Below are 20,141 nucleotides of genomic sequence, written 5' to 3' on the forward strand. Positions count from 1 at the left end.
TTGATGTGCATTTATTAACTGATATCTTTAATGTGTTTTTAATATAACAAATTCCTGTTTATTTACATATTTAAATAAGTTGTTCCTTGACTTTTGAAACATGAAGAGTTTGAGACGAGGTTTTTGTGTGTGTAGAATTCTTATAGTGTGTGTGTGTTTGTGACATAATGACATGGGTACAATATAGGTATTACAAGGAAAAGGTGACTTATGAGGACATTTCCCCATTTTTCAAAATGCTTATACAGGTGCATCCCAAAAAAGTTCATTTATTTCAGCAATTCAACTCAAATTGTGAATCTCGTGTTTTAAATTAATTCAGTGCACACAAACTGAAGTAGATTAAGTCTTTGGTTCTTTTAAGTGTGATGATTTTGGCTCACATTTAACAAAAACCCACAAATTAACTATCTCTGCAAATTAGAATACTTCATAAGACCAATAATAATAAAAAAATTTTTTAGTGAATTGTGGATGCTGAGGTGGTATGGAAGCCCAGGTTTCCTTGACAGTGGCTTCAACTCATCTGCATTTTTTGGTCCCTTGTTTTCCTTTTCCTCTTGACAATACCCCATCGATTCTCTATGGGTTTCAGGCTTGGTGAGTTTACTGGCCAATTAATCAAGCCAACACTATGGTCATTTAACCAACTTTTGGCAGTGTGGGCAGGTTCTAAATCCTGCTGGAAAATTAAATGAACATCTTCAAAAAGCTGGTCAGCAGAAGGAAGCATGAAATGCTCTAAAATGTATTGGTAAACGGGTGCAGTGACTTTGGTTTTCAACACCAGGACCAACACCAGCAGATGACATTGCTCCCCAAATCATCACAGATTGTGGAAACACAACTCTGGACTTCAAGCAACTTGGGCTATGAGCTTCTCCACCCTTCCTCCAGACTCTAGGACCTTGTTTTCCAAATCGTCCCCTCGAAGGTTCTGTCTGACATTTTTGTCAAAATTGAGTTATTCATATATGCTTATTCCGTGACAATTTATTTATATTATGTGATGTTTTATTTTAAGTTGTGTAAATTTTGGGATTTTTTATTGAAAAAACAAAAAGGTTCTATCTACAGAAGTCTATGGAACACAAAAACTTTAAAGCTCAATATCTCAAAACGCAATATCTCAAAACGCAGAACGCAGATAGAACCTTATAATTCCAAGGGGACGAAATGAAAAAAAAAAAAAACTTGCTCTATTCTGAAAAGATGACTTTGGACCACTGGGCAACAGTTCAGTTCTTCTTCTCCTTAGCCCAGGTAAGACTCCTCTGACATTGTCTATGGTTCAGGAGTGGCTTAACAAGTGTAATACGACAACTGTAGCCCAATTCCTTGACACGTATGTATGCCTTGACCCCAGCCGGAGCCGAGGATAAGTGAAATAAGACTTTATTAATCCAACACAGTGTATAACACAAACTAAACAGTCATGGGTATTTATATACAGGATAACGAAGGGCAGACAGGTGCATGGAATAACTTAATTAACAGGTCCAAGGGAACCCCTGGGAACTAATCAAACCAAACGCAGGAGACAGAAACAGGGTTACAGGGGAAAAAACACACATAAAGAGTCCAGTGGTGTGACATTACTCCCCCCTCCCAGCAGTGCATCCCACACTGTAGAAACAACAGAGAGGAGGGAGAATAGGTGGGAAGGAGGAGGTTCCAGCGGAGGATGGTCTCCCGGGAGGGGACCAGCATACAGGGACCATGGAAGAAGGAGCCAGGGATGAGACAGGAGGGATCTGGAGCAGGAGGTGTCCAGCAGGACCCAGGCCACAGCCATAATAGCCGATGGTGGGAGGTGCCATGGAGGATGGATGACTGCCGGCTCCTTGGGGCCCAACTCATGGCAGCGGAGCACCAGGGTGACGGGGAGGATCCGCAGGTACTAGGCGGAACTGATGGCTCTGGCGACCGATGCGGAGATGTGGATCCAGAAGACCACAGTGGAGCCAGAGCGATAGAGTACTGAGGTGAAGCTAAGGGTATGAAGGAGCCTGATGGAGCCGGAGGGACGAGGCGAAGCCAGAGGAGTGAAGTCCCGAGGCATAGGATGGTAGATGCCAGACTAAGATGGAGCTTGTGGACTGCTGGGCCATGGTGGAAAGGAGGGAGCTAGGAGCCATAGGGAGATGGTGGGCTGGGCTCTGGGTCCAGAGTGGAGTCCACTCCACAAATGCGGTGAATTCCTCCTGAGGACCATCTTCAGACGAAGGAAGGGATCCATCAACAAAACGGAAATGGAAAAGACTGAGGAAAACCGGAATATAAACAGATGGGAGACATGCAGTTTAAGCCTTTTTTGTTTTGGTCGGATCTTCTGTCACACTATGCTGCCCGGAAGGAACACAGAGCTGAGGATAAGTGAAATAAGACTTTATTAATCCAACACAGGGTATATCCAACATGGAACACATGAGGAAGACACACGTATGTGGTTTGTAGACCCAACCAACACAGACTGAACAGACATGGGTATTTAAAGACAGGATAATGAAGGGCAGACAGATGCATGGAACAACTTAACAGGGACACAGAACATATGAGGTGGGAAAACTAGACACCCCTGGCAAATACTCAAACCAAACACTGGAGACAGAAACTGGGCACATGGCAAAAACACACATAAAGAGTCCAGGGGTGTGACACCATTCCTTGTGAAGTTCTCTCAAATTCTTTGAATTGATTTTGTTTGACAATCCTCATAAGGCTGCAGTTCTCTCGGATGGTTGTGCATCTTGTTCTTCCACACTTTTTCGTTCCACTCAACTTTCTATTAACATGCTTGGATACAGCACTCTGTTAACAGCCAGCTTCTTTGGCAATGAATGTTTGAGGCTTACCCTCCTTGTGAAGGGTGTCAATGATTGTCCTCTGGACAACTGTCAGATCTGCAGTCGTTCCCATTATTGTGAACGCTAGGTAACCAAACTGAAAGACCATTTTGAAGGCTCAGGAAACCTTTGCAGGTGTTTTGAGTTGATTAGCTGATTGGCATGTCACCATATTCTAACGTGAAGTGGTGGGTTTAAATTAAATGTGAACCAAAATCATCACAATGAAAAGAACCAAAGACTTGAACTTCAGTCTGTGTGCATTGAATTTATTTAATACATGAGTTTCACAATTTGAGTTGAACTACTAAAATAAATTAACTATCCATGAGATTCTAATTTATTGAGATGCACCTGTAAATCATACAGAGTGATTTTTTTTTTAAAGTAAAAATGCACAGTTTCCTGTAAGGGGTAGGGTTAGGTGTAGTGTTGGTATAGGGCAGTGATCCTCAAATCTGGCTCGCGAGATCCACTTTCCTGCGAAGTTTAGCTCTAACTCTAATCAAACACGCATGAGTTTGCTAATCATTGTCTTCAGGATCATAAGAAAATCACAGGCAGGTGTGTTTAATTGGAGTCGGAACTAAACTCTGCAGGAAACTGGATCTCGCGAGCCAGATTTGAGGATCACTGGTATAGGGCAATAGCAAATACAGTTTGTACAGTATAAAAAATATTAAACATATGTAATGTCCCCACAATTCAAACAAACAAACCACTAGATTACACCCTGGATTATCTATCATTAAAGACAACACTTCTGTCATCTGTCAATGATGTTTCATCTCATTCACTCATATGCTCCTGTCGCCATCATCTAAAATCTTTAAATATGCACAGTCTCCTATAAAAAGTGTAAACATGGTTATTACAACTCCTGTGTCACTGTAAAACAACAGGCTTATAAAACACATGAAACAGTGTTATGAAATGTAAAAATTGCCAGTAGTTTTCTGTGAAGGGTAGATTTAGGTGTAGGGTTAGTGTAGTGTAGCTTCATTTTGCTGAAATAGGAATGCTTTAAATCTCTTGAAATTACTTGAAGATTGAAGTTTATTTACTTTTCCGTTTAGCAATAGGCTTCTAAGATTAAATTATTGTAGAAAGTACATTGAAAGATACAATTACAGAAAAAAAGCAAATATAAAATACCAGAGAAATGTAAAAACACATTTTCAAAACATTTTCAATAATAAAGATATACATAGGACGTATATACATATACATCTGTCCACACATAGACAAAATATAAATCTATTCACACACACGCATACAATTAAATTAAACAACTGAAAAATTGTCATACAAGTGTAACAGCAAAAGGACCCTAAACATCCACTTTATATTCATTGAACAATCTAATACCTAAAGGAATAGCAGAACTAGCACAACATTTCTTGCAATAAATATTTATTAATCATCCTTAAATTTAATTTAACTTATAATTTGCTTTTATATTTTAGCCTATTATTTTTAGGTTTAAAAAAAGGGTTTTATTTTACTTTATAATTTTTGTTATTTCAAATATTTTAATAAAAGCATCTGCTGAGTGTCATTGCTTTAGCTTGCCTTGTTTGTCATTGCAGAGATTTACTGCCTTTAACTTGACTTGTTATGTTATTATTAACCCTGGCCTCCCTACTATGAATCAACAAAGTGGTGCCATGGAACATGTTAAATAACACCTACAGAGCAAAAGTTGATCTTTGACTGTGCTCTTAAATCATTTTAGTAATAATATCTCATAATAATAACAAACATGATATGTAAGTAATGTGTATATCATGATATCATGCCTAACCCATTATTGTGCTGCATTTACCTTGGTGTTCTTGTAGCCCTGATTACTGTGGGTCAATTGTAAAAAAAACTAACAACACCAACACAAAACCGTGTAGAAACCCTTGAATTTTTTAATGTCCTTTTACCCAGAATTCACATGGAAAAGGAGAGGAACTTTTTGACCACTCATATCTGCTGTGCTGCATGTGCAATTCCCCTGGAACTGCTTCTGTTTACAACAGTGATCACAAGCTAGATTCAAGTGATTGTTAAGGTTTGAATATGCGTAACATACATACACGATGAGCAAAACACTGCATTTTGAACAGTGAATAGCAAATACTTAAACTAATAACAAAACATACTTACAGTAGCTGATTCAGAAGTGCCAGATTGTCGTAGAAAAGTTAGAATTTTTTTTTTATTTTTTTTATTTAACCTTTATTTAACCAGGGAAATCCTGGAATGACCTCCTCTCCAATGTTCACGAAATGGTCGTTGCTGTTCTGTTGTAAGTGTTGCAGGCCCCGCCTCCGGAGGCCCGTTAGACAGATTACTGTACCTGTAAAAACAGGATAAAATGAAAAGACCGGGAGAGTCAGGTCTGCTCCTTCACAGCTCCTCTGTTGGTATGAGGAAGCTTGCGCAGTTCGCCAGTCCGTTCGCGACTCCAGGGTCAGAATATTAAAATAAGAGTACTTTTTCTTCTGTCCATGTAAACCAATATACATATGTTAATTTACACACTGCATAAAAAAATGAGTTGATCGTTGAACTTATAACAATATACAGATTTCAGTGAAAAATAAAAAAACACAATTGTATACATACTTTGTGTGTATCATAAGCAATCATAAAATTTCTTAAATGCATCTACTTTCGGATAGCCAAATAAAGGGTTTGTGCTTTCACCTAGATCAGGGGTAGGCAAGTTCGTTCCTAGAGAGCCTCAGTCCTGCATAGTTCAACTTCAACCCTAATCAAACACACCTGAATAAGCTCATCAATGTCTTTAGACTACAGGCAGGTAAGGTTTTCTTTTTCAGGGTTGCAGCTGAACTCTCTAGGACCGAACTTGCCTACCCCTGGAAACACACAGCATCTCCCTGACATGGCTGCTTCAACACTAACTGTTACTGAAACCACATCTTTTTTCTTTGCGTGAACATTTGGGCAGCATTATGCAAATATTTCCACATAGTGATGTAGACATGTGTGGGTGTGTTTGAATGAGTCTTAACTTTGATAAAGAATATCTCTTTGGATTTGAGACTTTAGTCTTTGCTGAAAAACTATGTGCAGGTGCAGCTAGGGCAAAATATGCTTTAAACGCAATGGATGGTCACCCCAAATGTTTATTTTATTTAGTTAATAGAAGTTAATTGAGAAATAAATTCTATTTGACATTATTTTTGATAGCATCCTCATTTTACAGCAAGTGCCTAAAACCTTTAACAGCTGTCATTTCTTCTGGATTTAGTCTGTCTCAGCACTGTCTGTCACTGTCTGGCTCCTTGTGCAAACAAAATTCTCACTTGATTATTGCAATTAATGGAAAGATTCATGTTTGGAGATTTAAACTGACATTTCCTTCCGACACACTACATCAAAATATAGAAATAATATATAATTTCTAAAATAACTTGAAAACATTATAATTATTTTATTTAATTTTTTTAGCTGGTGAAAATACTAGTGTCATATAACTTTGGCCAACACTGTAATTGTATGTTAATTTCTTATCTTGTTTTAATTATTTATGTTTTTCCTCTACAGAATAAGGAATAAGTGTTTGGACTCTACCAACTTCCAAGACATGTGGACTGACATTAGCCATAATGAGGGACATCTGCTTATGAACAGGTAATGCTTATAATGTGTGACTGTATTGTTTCATATTAAAATAAAGAGCATCATTAGCTGGATCAGATCTGTTTGATTAGGGTTAGAGCTAAAATCTGCAGGACAGTGGCAATCCAGGACCGGTGTTTCCTATCCCTGATATAGAGTCTTTGTTTATTTATGTCTTTACAGAGTAAGGGATAAGCTTGGACTGTGCAGAGTTCTCGGAAACTTGCCTTGAGTGACATCTGCTCATGGACAGGTGAATATAATTGATAATGTGTGTTGTTTAGTACTGAATGTGTAGGTTGCCGTCATTTCCTTTTTGAAAGGGGACACCTTTAAAGAGCAAATGATGGCAACCTAAGTAGGTGGGGAAGGGATGGTGGATGTAAAATTTTATACAGCTAATAATTTATTTTCAGTCTGGTCAAAAGCATAACCCCTGCTGGACATTGTGCCGGAAGCTCCAGGGGGAGACCGTACTGGTATCCCCCTCCTTTGGGTGCACCCTTCACTCACACACACACACACTACTCATTCATATCACAGAGATCTTACTGGGATCGAACCAGCAACCTCTGAACCCATGAGGCAGTGCTCATACCAGTGAGCCACAGATCTCTTGTCTGGAGATGTGAAGAAACTTATACTTCACTGTTCACCTGTGTGTTTTATATAAAGTATCAGATAAAGGCTTTAAAGCTGTGGTGTAGTGTCCAACACACTGAGGGGGGATTTGAACCCATGACTCCAGTGCATCCACGTGTGTGATTAACATGTGTTTAGCCACTAGCACCACTTTGGCTTTCACAATGTGGGCTGCTGTTCAAGGCAATTTGTTGGATATGATGCAATATGCAAGAGGTTTTTATTATTTTTTTTTTTTTTTGACATAAGCAGCAGTGGGATTTGAACATAGGACTCCAGTATTAAAACACAGCACTTTACCTGTTGAGCCACTGAGTTTAAAATAAACCATAAAAGACTTATTTCAATAAATGCATAATTTTAACAAAGATTTTAAATCATGAAAGGAAAACTATTATCTGGTTTTTTTTTTGTCATGAATAATTAATAATTCAACCACAACACTCTATATTTAAGCCACTGAATTTAAAGAGTTAATTTTTTTCTGTATGTTTTAAAAATGTTGAAAGCAATAATGTATGTGAACACAGGACTCCACATGCAGAACAACTTGTATTAATTTCATATGTTGAACAATTGAGCTGGACTTGGCAAATTTTTTATTCTCTCTCTTTTTTTATATATAAAAATATTAGAAATGGCAGGATTTGAACCTGTATTCTCAAGTTTGAGAGATTTCCCATCTTCAGCTCACAGTCAATTTAATAATTGCCGTCAAAAAATTGTTTTCCTTTAACACTAAAAGAGAAACAGATAACAGCGTTCGTCTTTCAGTCCTGCAGATGTAACATGTTACTTCATGTTCACTGTGGGGCTGTCAAACGTGCCGTTCCTAACCATTCAAGTGCTGTCTGAATCTGCGAACAATCATACGAAATCATTGCATAACTGTGAACATCAGACGCTTAAAAACAGCCTAGGATTTATTTTGTTTGTATTTTGGCCATGGCATGTGGCGTCCAGTTCAAAATATCGGACATTTTACTTCTCATTAAGCGATAATATGAGTCAATTTACTGCTAGATTCCGTGTTTATCTGCTTCTCGAGATCCTGACAAAATTATAGATTTATTTGAACATGTATTGTGTCCAGTGTTGGGTGTAACGCGTTACAAAGTAACGCGTTACGTTAATAATATTACTTTTTTCAGTAACTAGTAGTGTAAGGCATTACTCGTCTGAAAATGGTAATATTATTACAGTTTTCCCGAGCTAGTTACTTGCGTTACATTTACCAGTAGCACCTTCATCACACACAAGGCACACAACACAGAGAACAGAAGGGAAGGGAAGGAGGGCGTGAATGGAACAGTGATTGGTCTGGGTTTGGCACGAGGTATCATTTACCATCACTGATTGGTCGACAGCCGGCAGCAGAGCGGCACGCTCAGACAGATGGGGAAAAATGGAAGCGTCAACAACGGCAAGCTCTTTTTCAGAGGAAGGTTCCCAGCAACAGAAAGCTAGTTTCTACGGGTGGAGATTCAGTAATTATTTTGTAGGGGTGCTCCGATCACGATCGGCCGCTCGTTAATGCGCATCTCAGTAAAGCCAGTTCTCTAATCAGCGGTTTATTCCATCAGGTGCGTGAACCATATGTTCATAGAACCGTGCCAATAAACGCTGAAAATGAACGTGGATTTGCGCATCTTCTCAGTTAATAACGGCTCTGTGTAGTAACAGCTGCTCTATGTGAAATCATGCACCTGATGGAATTAACCGCTGATTAGAGAACAGGTGTACTGACGAGCAGTAATATAAGTGAGTTGTGTAAACAGTGATTTATGTGACTTCAATTATTTCTTATTAAACTGAAATCGAAAAGTAAAAAGTATTTTTTGGAAAAACCACATCCTGGTGTTAGTCTTCATATGCTGCTGAATAGTGTTAACACGGATATAGAAAAATAAGGAGTGCAAGAGATTGATTCCTAATGTCAGTTTATTTTTAATTAATACTATAGTAGTTCGGTTCCCTTTACATCTTTAACTACCCGTTAATTTATCAATTGAATGGGTGACCTATCCTCATTAATAGAGCAAACATTTGCCCCCCCCTGAGAGAATTGGCAGGAGCCGCCACTGATAAAGACCCTAAAGAACACTCCTCCTTTGTATGTTCTCCCTCCATCTGATGCATCTCAGGCAATCATAGAGTAATTAAGAAAAAAAGATGTAACTAGTAATATAACTAGTTACTTTCTCCAGGGAGTAATAAAGTAAAGTAAGGCATTACTATTTTTGAGAGTAATATGTAATATGTAATATATTACTTTTTTGAGTAATTAGCCCCAACATTGATTGTGTCCACTCGCCGATCCTCCTCCTTCAGTTTGGCGTCATTTAATAAATCTGCTAACACTTACTGACCACAAGAGGGAGCCGCTAATCACGTTTTCACCTGTTTTACAGTCAACGTGATAAACAGGGATTATGCTTGAGTATGTAAATGTTAAAGTAAACTACACGTTTAAAAAACGAGTTGGGGACCAAACTTGAAGTCTTTTTCAGTTTGCTGGCACTATTAGACGAGTGTCTTGTGGGAAGGTAGCGTGCAGTTTTTCGTCCGCACCACTAGGGGCGCAAGTGGGCTCTGCTTCCGGCGAACTGTCCATCATTGACAGCATGACACCTGACAGCAGTGTCGACGACAACTTAAGACCGTTTTAAAGCCATGAAAGTGCAGATTCTGCCCATGACAGCTGAGTGACAGACTCTTAATGTGACTCAACAGCACATATTCAAGGCTACAATGAAACAAAACCTTCATATACTGCGATAAAGTGCATGAATCGAGGATTCCTGTAAGTAACTTCTCTTGTAAAGTCCTTAGTACTTATTTAGGTGTTTTTTTATTTTGTATCTAAGTTACTATTTGAGTTTGTAGTGAAGTATCATTCTTCTGATTGCACAAAGCAGGTCTTTAATGTGCTTTGCTGGAGTATTTAGGTGATGCTGTTTATTCGATACACGCTGTCATTGTGTGTTTAAAAGTCTCAGTGTAATATTTATTAGTCATTTGACAGCTAGCTGAGCATGAATGAAAGCAGTGAGATCTTTAATGTAGGTTTACCACAGATTCCGTTAATATGTTGGCTGTTTTGTTAAATTTCAGAGTCAGACTTTAAGAATAATCTTGAGTTAGTTGTTGAATTGCATTGTGTGGGTCACAGAAAATATGTATATTTTAGGGCAGCAAATCTCTGAATATAGATCTTTAGCTTTATTGAAATGTAAAAAGTATACATCTTTTAAATTTTAAATCTTTACAGGCAAGAAAATGTAGCTTGATGTCCATTTGATCTATTTTCAGAGATTCAAAATGCTTTTGTACATTCAGTATAGAGTCTTTGTTTATATATGAAGAATTTATTTGCAAAAAAAAAAGAAGATAACTTTGATATCTGTTTTTGCAAATAAACTCTTCATGTGTCTTTCCTCTACAGAATAAGGCATGTGGTTGGACTGTACAGAGTTCTGGGACATACGGTCATTCACCATAAAGATGGACAACTTCTCATGGACAGGTGAATATAATTGATAATGTGTGTTGTTTAGTACTGAATGTGTAGGTTGCCATCATTTTCTTTTTGAAAGGGGGCACCTTTATAAAGCAAATGATGGCAACCTAAGTAGGTGGGGAAGGGACGGTGGATGTGAAATTTTATACAGCTAATAATTTATTTTCAGTCTGGTCAAAAGCATAACCCCTGCTGGACATTGTGCCGGAAGCTCCAGGGGGAGACCGTACTGGTATCCCCCTCCTTTGGGTGCACCCTTCACTCACACACACACACACACACACACACACTACTCATTCATATCACAGAGATCTTACTGGGATCGAACCAGCAACCTCTGAACCCATGAGGCAGTGCTCATACCAGTGAGCCACAGATCTCTTGTCTGGAGATGTTAAGAAACTTATACTTCACTGTTCACCTGTGTGTTTTATATAAAGTATCAGATAAAGGCTTTAAAGCTGTGGTGTAGTGTCCAACACACTGAGGGGGGATTTGAACCCATGACTCCAGTGCATCCACGTGTGTGATTAACATGTGTTTAGCCACTAGCACCACTTTGGCTTTCACAATGTGGGCTGCTGTTTGAGGCACTTTGTTGGATGCAATATGTGAGATTTTTAACATAAGCAGCAGTGGGATTTGAACTCAGGACTTTACAAATGAAAGGCAACAATTTACCCACTAAACCATCAAATCTTAGCAGGTACTTATGTTATTTGGAAATATGATTTTTTTTAAAAACAAGCCGTAATATAAGAATAATAAGTAATGTAACAGAACAAGCCCAACTCTTTGATTTGAACCAATAGTTTTATGTACAAAAGCCAAATAAATATCCTCTGATCCACAAATGTCACAGCACACTGGCTTTTCTTTCATGTGCTTGTATTATATATATGGACCAAAATTGTTGTTCTAACATGCAGTGTTGGGATTTAAACCCACAATTTTAGGGGTATTTGTGTGTGCGATCAACACATTTAGCCACTAGTGCCACTCCAGCTTTCGCAACTAGTGGTGGAGTTTGGGGTACTTTGTTAGATGTAACGCAATACATGAGCATTTCAACATAAGCAATAAGTAAATATAGTATTTACTCGTTTGGAGTGTTTGGATAGGTTATAGAGCCATAACAGAAAAAGATTCTGAAGCTGCAGAAAATGCTCAAACAGAAGAAGTCACAGAAACTCCTGAAGCTCTTCTCATCTTCTATGAGACTGAGGAATGTTATAGCTCATTTATTATATTTATTCAGTATTTTCTGACTCATGAGCTGAGTTATTAATTTCACATCAGGTAAATATACGTATATGTGCCACATGGCACTTTTGATAATGTTATCTCTCTAGCAATTTATTATATTTTTTTTTATAGTACATTTTCCTAATTACACAAGAAAGAGCATATACTATCCCAACTGTTCAAACCCTCAAATCTGAAGTAATGTACAAACACGGATAGCACACAGTGAAAGCAGATGTGCAAGCGTTTCTATGTTCCTCTTACATTTATTATTTCACATGGGGAAAATGATTGCAGGAGAATTCTGATTCACATATTTTCTATGCATTGTTACTGCCACAAGGCTTTCACTAATCTGCCCTCTTGTGGTAAAATATTGCAAGTGCATTTCACTTATGTAAACAATATCAAGCTCGAAAGACTAAAAATGCGAGAGAAATCAGGGATCAGTTGCACAGGGTGTGTTGTAACGGGATCAGTTGTAACAGTCAGTTTGGCTAATCAGAAACAACCTACGGTGATGTCATCCATTTCGTACACTCCCATCTCCATTTTGTGAAGTGGAGAAGTGGAATGTGTCTGTGAGCAAGATTGTGAATTTTATCACCAAAAAAAATATTTTCTGGGAAGAAAGTATTTATTATTATTATTATTTTAATCAAGATTATTTTTTGCCTAGCATTCATTGTAATGTAGATTAAAAGATGACTTGCATAATCTTAATTAGCAATTAATTTGATTTTAGACATTAATGCTGACTTCAAACCCACCTTCAAAAAAGAGTTAGCCATGTAATGGTTGCTCGGGGTGTTCATTAAAAATGGTAGGAACACCGGGCAAAGGGCAAGAAAGAGACTGTTGTCTGGGAAGGGACAAAAGGAGAAAACAAGCAAAAAGCCCAAGTCCAGTGACCAAATGAGTTCTGATTCATCTGATGACACTTTGGAAATACCGTAGGTCAAAAGAAGAGTGGGTCAAGTGTGTTTCTTGTCAGTTCTGGGCCCATGAAGGGGATGCCATCTACATTTGTCACAACTGTGAGACTGAACCCTTATGAGATATACACTATACACACACAGCAGTTTGTTATAGTTTTAAGTTTAATGTCCCATAAGAAATACACTACACACTGACACACACAGACATGTTAGTGTTAAGTTTAAAGTTCCAAAATGAATATACTATACAGACACACTGACATTTGTTATAGTTCTAATTTTAAAGTTCCACACACACACACATTTGATATAGTGTTAAGATGAAAATTCTAACAAACTACAACACACACACACATAGCAATCGTTTATAGTCTTTACATTTTTCATTTTTGTTCTTCCATAAAGTTCTTGCATTATCTGTAAAGGGTGGAGATTTTGTTTAACTGAATTACCTCTTGTACACTGTATTGTTACATCTACCCCAGCTAGTGTTACAACCACTGATCTATATATGACATACAGTATGTATCTGTGTGTTTCTCTATCCAGTAGAGGGGTAGGTTGTAACAACAAACCCTTTATATTTGACATTAACTCACATAATCTGTGAGTGTGTAGTACAAGTTGAAGTGGGTTTTATTTGTAGCAGACAAACGTGGCTACAGTGTGTAAAAGTTTGAGAGGTCTGGCATGAACAACCACAAAAAGTGTTACTATCATCCCGATGTCCCCTTAACATACACAGCCACCATGTTAAAAGGGTGAGAACTAATCTGACTGACTAGAAATTAGCCAATGGGTAGATTATCAGTCTTGCCTTTTTATATTTAAATTAGACAATCTAAGTTTTGTGGAACTGATTATGACCAGTGAAACAGATAACTTGTAAGACTAGCCTAAGCAGTTTATCCGACCCGACCCTGAATTATATTCTGCATCAGATGAATCATATTTAGAAACAGATGTTCACACGCACATGTGCTCCAGTTGTGACAGAGAGCACCAGCAGTGAATCAGTCCGCTCTTTTTCCTGGTCGTCTGTGGAAGTTACACCGGAACATTACTGTTCACCGCTCGTTACAAACAAACTCCGAAACCTCTTTACAACCAAACCGGCGTTTTTATAGAAAATCTAACTTTATAAACGACGTTATTCATACTCACCAGAACGCCGGGATTGTTTTATGTCGTGTTTTAGGTGTGTTCTTTACGCGGTTGTTAAGAAGTTTTTACTAAGTTAAGTTACCCGCGACGATATGTTTAGAATGAAGCAAAAATGGAAGTAAACGTTGAGTGCATAAATCTGAGCAGTTTGTTTCTTGTCCTGTAGCTTCGTAAGAGTGCTGACCTTAGACTGTTAAAACTTTGACGCGTTTCGTTTCGGTTTTAGGTTTTTGTCCCTTATGGCCGCTCTTACTTCAGCTCTTCTAGTGATGCGCTTATTAGTGATGGGAAGTTCGGATCATTTTACCGACTCGGACTTTTGAGTCTCGTTCAGCAAAATGAACGAATCTTTTTTCGAGTCATTTCGTTCATTTCGTTCATTTTAGCAAAATGTTATTAAAATATTAAGTGCTACCTCCCCAACACATCTAGTACTTACGCAAAGATGATCACACTACAAACAATACAAAAATAAAATGCTATGAGATAAAGAAAAAAATACTCATTCTTTACCTGGGTCTTCAGTCTGTGATTAGCTCATCTCACCTCTTATCTGACAAGAAGTCTTCGGGTTTAAGTCATTCCTTAATCACGTGACAGCCCCATACGCAAAACTAACGCGGTCTTGAGCCGGAAAGAGAATTGATTAGTTCATCTCATGAGTCTTTCGGGTCGAGTTTGACTCGTTCCTTAATCACGTGACAGCCCCATACGCAAAACTAACGCGGTCTTGAGCCGGAAAGAGAATTGATTAGTTCATCTCATGAGTCTTTCGGGTCGAGTTTGACTCGTTCCTTAATCACGTGACAGCCCCATACGCAAAACTAACGCGGTCTTGAGCCGGAAAGAGAATTGATTAGTTCATCTCATGAGTCTATCGGTCGAGTTTGACTCGTTCCTTAATCACGTGACAGCCCCATACGCAAAACTAACGCGGTCTTGAGCCGGAAAGAGAATTGATTAGTTCATCTCATGAGTCTTTCGGGTCGAGTTTGACTCGTTCCTTAATCACGTGACAGCCCCATACGCGAAACCAATGCGGTCTCGAGCCGGAAAGAGAATTGATTAGTTCATCTCATGAGTCTTTCGGGTCGAGTTTGACTCGTTCCTTAATCACGTGACAGCCCCATGCGCTATTTCTGACATTTGTCACCGTGTTTTTGTTACTGTTTGTTGAGGATCTGTGGTTTGTTATTATTTTATAAATAAATAAAACCCTGTTATAAATAAAATTTTGATTAATTTGTCTTCTTGACTGTCTATCGGTAAATAAACACTAGGCTATATAATAATATAATAATCCAAGCTTACAATAAAAAGTATTTATAGACTAGTTTGTTCATTTTTACTCCAATTTTGAGTTTGCTGGTATAATAATTGCTTTTCCTAGGCAGACTTGACATATTGGTGTAATATATGTATAAGAAGATTGCTCAAAAAAGGACATAATGACATACATTAAAAGCAAATAACATTTTGAATTTGAATTATTAATGTTAAAGACAAATGTTAAAGACATTAAGGTTATGATAACTTCAGCTTTAACAGTTTTAACCCAGCTCAGAGTGAGGAGTTTCAGATCCTGGTGCACTGCCAGTGCAGGGGCCATGTTTTGGGAAGACTTTGACGAGAGGGTAGCAAGCTTGAGGCCTTCTGCTACCTCTTCTAAGACCTCAGATGCTATGATGGCCAACCTTGCAGAGCCACTCTTACCCCGCACATCAGACCCTCTGGCCTGGTGGAGGAGATGTTCACCAGTATACACAAGCCTTTCTGAAGTCACAAAGACAAGACTTTGCATTGTGGCCACATCCGTGCCATCTGAATTTTTTTTTTCTAAAACTGGGCAGATTATCTCAGATAGAAGAACTCACAGACTCAGCCCATCCAAGGTCAGGGAGCTTGTTGTTTTTTTAATAATGTAAACATGCCTTAAAGCAAGTCCTAAAAATATAGCCACAGTGTGTTATTTATTTTAAAGCTTATTTATTTTTATTTATTTAGAAAAAGACTAGCTTGTTGTGCAATATTTTTGTTGTTGTGATTTTAAAAGGTTATTTGTTATTGTTATAAGGCTCCATAGCTTTAGTATCTCTTAATTTTCATTTATTTTTTATTCAAATGGTTTAAAATTATTTTGGGAATAGCTTGTTGTGCAATATTTAGTTTTTCTTTTTTTTTATATTGTACTTTTAAAGTTCATTTGTTAAGGTTATTAGACCCTGTGGCTTTATTATCTTTTCATTTTAATTTCATTTTTAATTATTTACATTTTTATTATTTTAATTTATTTTGGAATAGTTGTCCTCTTTGTTACAAAGCTTTTCTGTAATAAACAATAAACAACTATTCAAAAGTATGTACAGTGTTTTTAATGTTTATAAAGTGTCATATGTTACAAAAGTATGGTTTACACAGACAATCTGATTTAATAACTGCACAACTAAACCAAAACAAACAAACAGACAGAAAAAAAGATCAACATTTTAAGCATAACCAACTCTTTATTTCCACATTCAGTGTTATGGAAAATTACCACCATGACAGAAATTAAAAACAACAATTTGAAACCAGAAATGCATCACGTTACTGTAAGAGTAAATAATACTAATAATAAATAAGTACTACGCAGCCATTTTGTAAGGAAAGTTGTAAATGAACTAATTACTCTAGCCAATGTTGTCACACAGTACAAAAGAACGAAAAACCCGAAGAACCGAAAGATGAACTATTCAATTATCTGCATTCTTTTACTGTCAGTGTCTATGGTTTTAGCGTATGGGTCTGTCACGTGATTAAGGAACGACTCGACCCGAAGACTCATGAGATGAACTAATCAATTCTCTTTCCGGCTCAAATTGCATTGGGTTTAACGTATTGGGCTGTCACGTGATTGAGGAACGAGTCAAAAACCCGATAGACTCGAACTATGAACTAATCAATTCTCTTTCCGGCTCATGCTGCATTGGGTTTAATGTATTGGGCTGTCACGTGATTGAGGAACGAGTCAAAAACCCGACAGACTCGAACTATGAACTAATCAATTCTCTTTCCGGCTCATGCTGCATTGGGTTTAACGTATTGGGCTGTCACGTGATTGAGGAACGAGTCAAAAACCCGATAGACTCGAACTATGAACTAATCAATTCTCTTTCCGGCTCAAGACTGCATTGACTGACAGGTGAATTACTACTACTAGAACAGAACCCATAGAATAATGCGCATGCGCGACTGAACGAATCACTCCCCGAGACGACTCGTTCTTCCCGAGTCACATTAAAGATTCGTTCAAAATGAACGAATCGTTCAAGAACGACACATCACTAGCGCTTATATCAGAGGCGCGCTCGTGCGCTCGTGACGCTCCCGACACCTACGCACTCGAGTTCGCTGCTCGCGGGACTGACGCATCGGTACGTACCTGCTCCACTCCACACACAGTTTATTTCTTTAACAACACAAACCTGAGAATGTCAGCGAGCCTTATATGTTGTGTTTTATAATCTGCTCCTGTGTTCTCGGGTTGGGTATAGACTGGTGTTTTCTCTTCACATGTAACGTTAACCGTGGATTGATTGTGTTCATGCTAACAAATGTGTTATGACTAGACCTTCTGGGTACATTAATGTGGTATACACTTGTGAACGTCTAATACTGTGCACATTTAAAGAGGTTCATTTATAAACAAATCCGACAACTACAACACATCTAACGTTACAACTTCGCGGTTGGAAATTAAAAGCAGTGCAGAAGGATATATAGACCATAAACGTCATGTCTAGTAAAAATTTATAGCCTGAATTCACTGTAAGTCGCTTTGGATAAAAGCGTCTGCTAAATGCATACATTTAATACTTTTTTACATGTCAGTATGCACAAAGAAACAGAAGCATATACAGAGAAATTAGATTTGTTATTACCAGCCATGTGTGAATAAAGGTGTATATTTTCAGTTGTTTGTTTATGTGTAAACTGTTTCATTCAGAAGCTGCTCAAATGTGTTTTTAACAGGTGTTTGTGCAGTTCAGAGGCTGGTGGAGCGTCCATGGCAGAGGAACCTTTAGTCAGCGCAGGGAATAACTTCCCACTGGATTACAGGCAAGAGCAAGATGTTACGTGTTCCAGACGGGACTCTCGTGGGTGCTTTGTGAACCCCTGGACAACATGGCAGTTCCCCTCCTACAGCACCATCGCTCGCCTGTTCCTCACCGAGAGGAACAACAGTAATGTTCCCAGTGCCAAAGAGGTAAACACACACACACACACACACACACACACTCTCTCTCTAAAATATAAATATATTTAAATCTGTTACATTTTACATTAATTAATGCATTATAAATAGGTATAATTGTAAATATATTTGATATAAATGTCTTTAATACAAAATTATACATACATCAAAATAAAATCTAATTTAAACCAATAATAAAACCTGAAATAATATTCATGAGAAGAAATACATAAATTTTGTTGTTTAAAAATGAAAAAATGTTTTTGTGTTGTATCTTAAGGTTCTTGACCGTGAGTTGCCGATTCAGGAGCCATATTTCGTGCAGAGGCCAGACCAGTGTGGGCAGACGGGCCCATCTGTGAGAGCGACCTGGCTAGGTCATGCCACAGTACTGGTGGAGATGGAAGGACTGGTGTTTTTGACTGACCCCATGTTTAGCCAGAGAGCATCTCCAGTGGCATTCATGGGCCCAAAGCGTTACCGTGACCCCCCTTGCACCATAGAACAGCTTCCTCGCCTGGACGCAGTAGTGATCAGTCACACACACTACGATCACCTCGACGCAGACTCTGTGGCAGCACTGAATGCTCGCTTTGGTTCCAGTTTGCGCTGGTTTGTGCCACTCGGGTTGGCCGAATGGATGCAGAAGGCAGGTTGTGAGAATGTCACTGAGTTGGACTGGTGGGTGGGAAACTGCATTCCCGGGCACGACAGTGTCACATTTTTTTGCACGCCAGCACAGCACTGGTGCAAACGCACTCCTGTGGATGACAACAAAGCATTATGGGGAAGCTGGACAATCATAGGCCCCCATTGTCGTTTCTTCTTCGCTGGAGACACGGGATACTGTTCGGCATTTAAAGAGATTGGAAAACGCTTCGGACCATTCGACCTGGCTGCCATCCCGATTGGAGCGTACCTGCCTAGGTAAGACTGTAAAGAGCAGTTTGATTCCTAATCTAGTTGTCAGATCAACCTTATTTGATATTATGAATGTTGTTGGCTACTCAATGAATTACTTTTGGTCCTCTTTTGTAAAAAAAAAGTAGGTGTGTGTATTTGAAGTACATTAATGATACAACTTTTGTTCTTAGAGGAATCATGAAGTCTCAGCATGTGGACCCTGAAGAGGCTGTTCAGATTCACATGGACATTCAGGCCAAAACATCGCTGGCCATTCACTGGGGGACGTTTGCTTTGGCCTATGAGGTATGAGCCTGTCTGTCTCTCCCACATGTTCATTCTCTCAGTTTGCTCGGCCTCCACTGAGCTGGCCAGCTGTCACTGCTCTGATTGTGTGTAATTGTTGTCCAGCTGTGGTTGGGGAGTCCAGTCTTTGTTGTTGTATTGCGTCAGGCTTTACTGCTTTGCCTACGCTTTTGATGCTTCTCTGAGGGAGAGTCTAGCCTGAAAAAGTGTTTAGACATTTTCCAGCATATAATTTTACAGATTTCAAACTACATGCTGTTTTCTCTCTCTCTCTCTCTCTCAGCATTATCTTGACCCTCCAGCACGTTTGCGTGAGGCTATGGTGAATCATGGATTGAATCCAGATCTGTTCTTCATTCTTCATCACGGAGAGTCACGGAAGATCGACCACAAAGACACACACTAAACAGAAATCCAGGAAGTATGCAGATACATATATGTGATGATGCTTTACACAGGCTGCATTTTCATAAATTATTTTACAGCTAAAGATTGTGCCGATCCAGTGGCTGGACTCTGGATTTAATGCAACATGAATGTTTAAAAATGTATTAGATTTCTAATATAATTTGTCACTTAAAATATCATGCTGTAATCATAATAAAAGAGCATCTGAATTTAACCTCTGCGGACTGGAATAACATTGGACAGGTGAGTTCTTACCCGAGGACCTAATCGGTCGTAATCACTCATAAGATGCAGAAGAA

General features: G+C 38.5%; 1 protein-coding gene across 2 annotated transcripts; it reads left to right on the top strand.

Moving 5' to 3' along the window:
• The first annotated feature begins 9,744 nt into the window (after positions 1–9,744).
• napepld (N-acyl phosphatidylethanolamine phospholipase D) lies at positions 9,745–20,056 on the top strand. 2 transcript variants are annotated; one of them, XM_052553970.1, is made up of 6 exons: positions 9,745–9,927; positions 10,570–10,650; positions 18,003–18,237; positions 18,506–19,152; positions 19,320–19,434; positions 19,718–20,056. In XM_052553970.1, exons 1-6 carry the CDS (start codon positions 9,911–9,913, stop codon positions 19,838–19,840), a joined length of 1,218 nt encoding a protein of 405 aa, XP_052409930.1. In that variant the 5' UTR covers positions 9,745–9,910; the 3' UTR covers positions 19,841–20,056. The 2 variants fall into 2 exon arrangements, with proteins under 2 accessions (XP_052409930.1, XP_052409931.1); XM_052553971.1 differs by lacking the exons at positions 9,745–9,927; positions 10,570–10,650 and adding an exon at positions 17,324–17,404.
• Positions 20,057–20,141: the final 85 nt, after the last annotated feature.

This window comes from Carassius gibelio, chromosome B4 (assembly GCF_023724105.1).
Source record: "Carassius gibelio isolate Cgi1373 ecotype wild population from Czech Republic chromosome B4, carGib1.2-hapl.c, whole genome shotgun sequence".
NCBI classification, from domain to species: Eukaryota; Metazoa; Chordata; class Actinopteri; order Cypriniformes; family Cyprinidae; genus Carassius; species Carassius gibelio.